Source organism: Solanum stenotomum, chromosome 7 (assembly GCF_019186545.1).
Source record: "Solanum stenotomum isolate F172 chromosome 7, ASM1918654v1, whole genome shotgun sequence".
Classification (NCBI taxonomy): Eukaryota; Viridiplantae; Streptophyta; class Magnoliopsida; order Solanales; family Solanaceae; genus Solanum; species Solanum stenotomum.
In genome coordinates, this window is record NC_064288.1 from 1,574,414 (window position 1) to 1,576,332 (window position 1,919).

Here is a 1,919-nt window from a genome sequence, read left to right on the forward strand (position 1 = left end):
CAAAGTGGGCTCATGAAGGGAAAACTAAATCTATAGTCCAATAAAATGGTGTTATCACCTGCTACAACAAATAAATATACAACGTATAAGTATTTTTTATATCGATAATGTATATAACTTAAATTTCATTAAAAATATGCATGCATGACCACATAGAATATATGTTCTTCCAACTAGCCCTTTATATGTGGAACAAAATAGTAGTAGTAGGATCTTTTTTTTTTTTTTCAAAGCATCTAAATAAAGCTCACAAATCTTGACTCATTTTGGTAAGTGTGTGGAATTAATATTCAAGATTATATTATATATAATCTATTTGACTGACCGTATAAATTTAATCTCAAAAAAGAGAATGAAACACTTTTTATGCCATCCTTATTGGAAATGTTATAGAAAAATATTTGATCCTCGAAAATTATAGAAATTTTTTGAAAGCTCAAAACATATCTACGATATTATCCTTAATGAGATATTCCCTCATAATTCAATAAGTTTTTCTAAATATTAAATTAGGAGCACACAAATCCAGAAAGACTTTTAAGCAACACTAATAGAATATGAGAGAGAAATTCCACTTCTACAAACCAAAGTGGGCTCATGAATGGAAAATAAATCTATAGTCCAAAAAATGGTGTTATCACCTGCTACAACAAATAGATATAAAACATACAAGTATTTTTTATATTAATAATGTATATAACTTAAATTTCATGAAAAACGTGCATGCATAACCACATAGAATATATGTTCTTCCAACTTGGCCTTTATATGTGGAACAAAATAGTAGTAGTAGGATCTTTTTTTTTAAAGAATCTAAATAACGATCACAAATCTTTTGAAAGGTTCTTTTCTTTATTCATTTATTTATAACTATAAATAGACTCACCACGCCCACCCCTATTTTCAAGCAAGCAGCCTAGCCTATCTATCTTTGAGCTTGTGAAATAAAAATCCTTTTATTTCTCTTTTTTTGGCTAGTTGCTTCATCTAATTTTTGTCAAAAAATATATGGAGAAGGTACAAAGAATGACTAGAGAACATGGAGTGGTGATTTTTAGCAAGAGTACATGTTGTTTGAGTTATGCAGTGAGTATATTATTTCAAGATCTTGGTGTAATTCCATATGTTTGTGAAATTGATCATGAGTCTGATGGAAAAGAAATGGAAAAGGCCCTAATAAGGATGGGTGTCAATAGTTCATTCATGTTTCCTGCTATTTTTATTGGGGGGCTATTGGTTGGTTCTACTAATCAAGTCATGTCACTTCATCTTCAAGGCTCACTTATTAAACTTATCAAGCCTTACATGTCTAACTTAAAAAGTAATTAAGACCCCCCACCCGGGTGCTACTTGAATAGCAAGCGGCACATTTCCTGATTCTATTCTGGTTGATCCACCGACGTGTCTGTTTCCGTAGATTGTTCCCATGATTCCAAGCGGACACCCCCACCTCACCCCTATTTCAAGAAAAGTTTGACATTAATATTAATTAGTACTAGTAGTACTACTAGGAACAATAAATAAATTGTTGAGCTGAAGAAGTTGTAGTATGAAAATGTTATGTAATTGTTGTGAAGATGTGTGTGCTCTAGTTCAACTTATTAAAGAGTGTATTCTCATTTGTATCTCAATTAATGGAAGTTAGCATTATTACTTAAGTTAATTTGTTCTTTTTCCCCTTCTGTTGTGGATCAACAACATGTTTGGAGAATTCATCACTTTACAAATGGGGAAAACATGAAACAAAATATCGAGAGAACTGATTAAGAAGGTGTTGGGTTTTAAAAGGTGTGAATGGAAAATGAAGAGTTGTGACTTTTATGAAAAGTTGTGACTTTTATGAAAGGTTGTGACCTTTCCGAAAGATTGTGACTTTTACAAAGGGTTGTGACCTTTCCGAAAGATTGTGACTTTTACAA

General features: G+C 31.5%; 1 protein-coding gene across 1 annotated transcript; it reads left to right on the plus strand.

Annotated features, from left to right (window-relative positions):
- The first annotated feature begins 986 nt into the window (after positions 1 to 986).
- On the plus strand, positions 987 to 1,663 carry LOC125871809 (monothiol glutaredoxin-S9-like). Its single transcript, XM_049552486.1, has one exon. The coding sequence runs from the start codon at positions 1,009 to 1,011 to the stop codon at positions 1,327 to 1,329; it is 321 nt and encodes a 106-aa protein (XP_049408443.1). The 5' UTR covers positions 987 to 1,008; the 3' UTR covers positions 1,330 to 1,663.
- Positions 1,664 to 1,919: the final 256 nt, after the last annotated feature.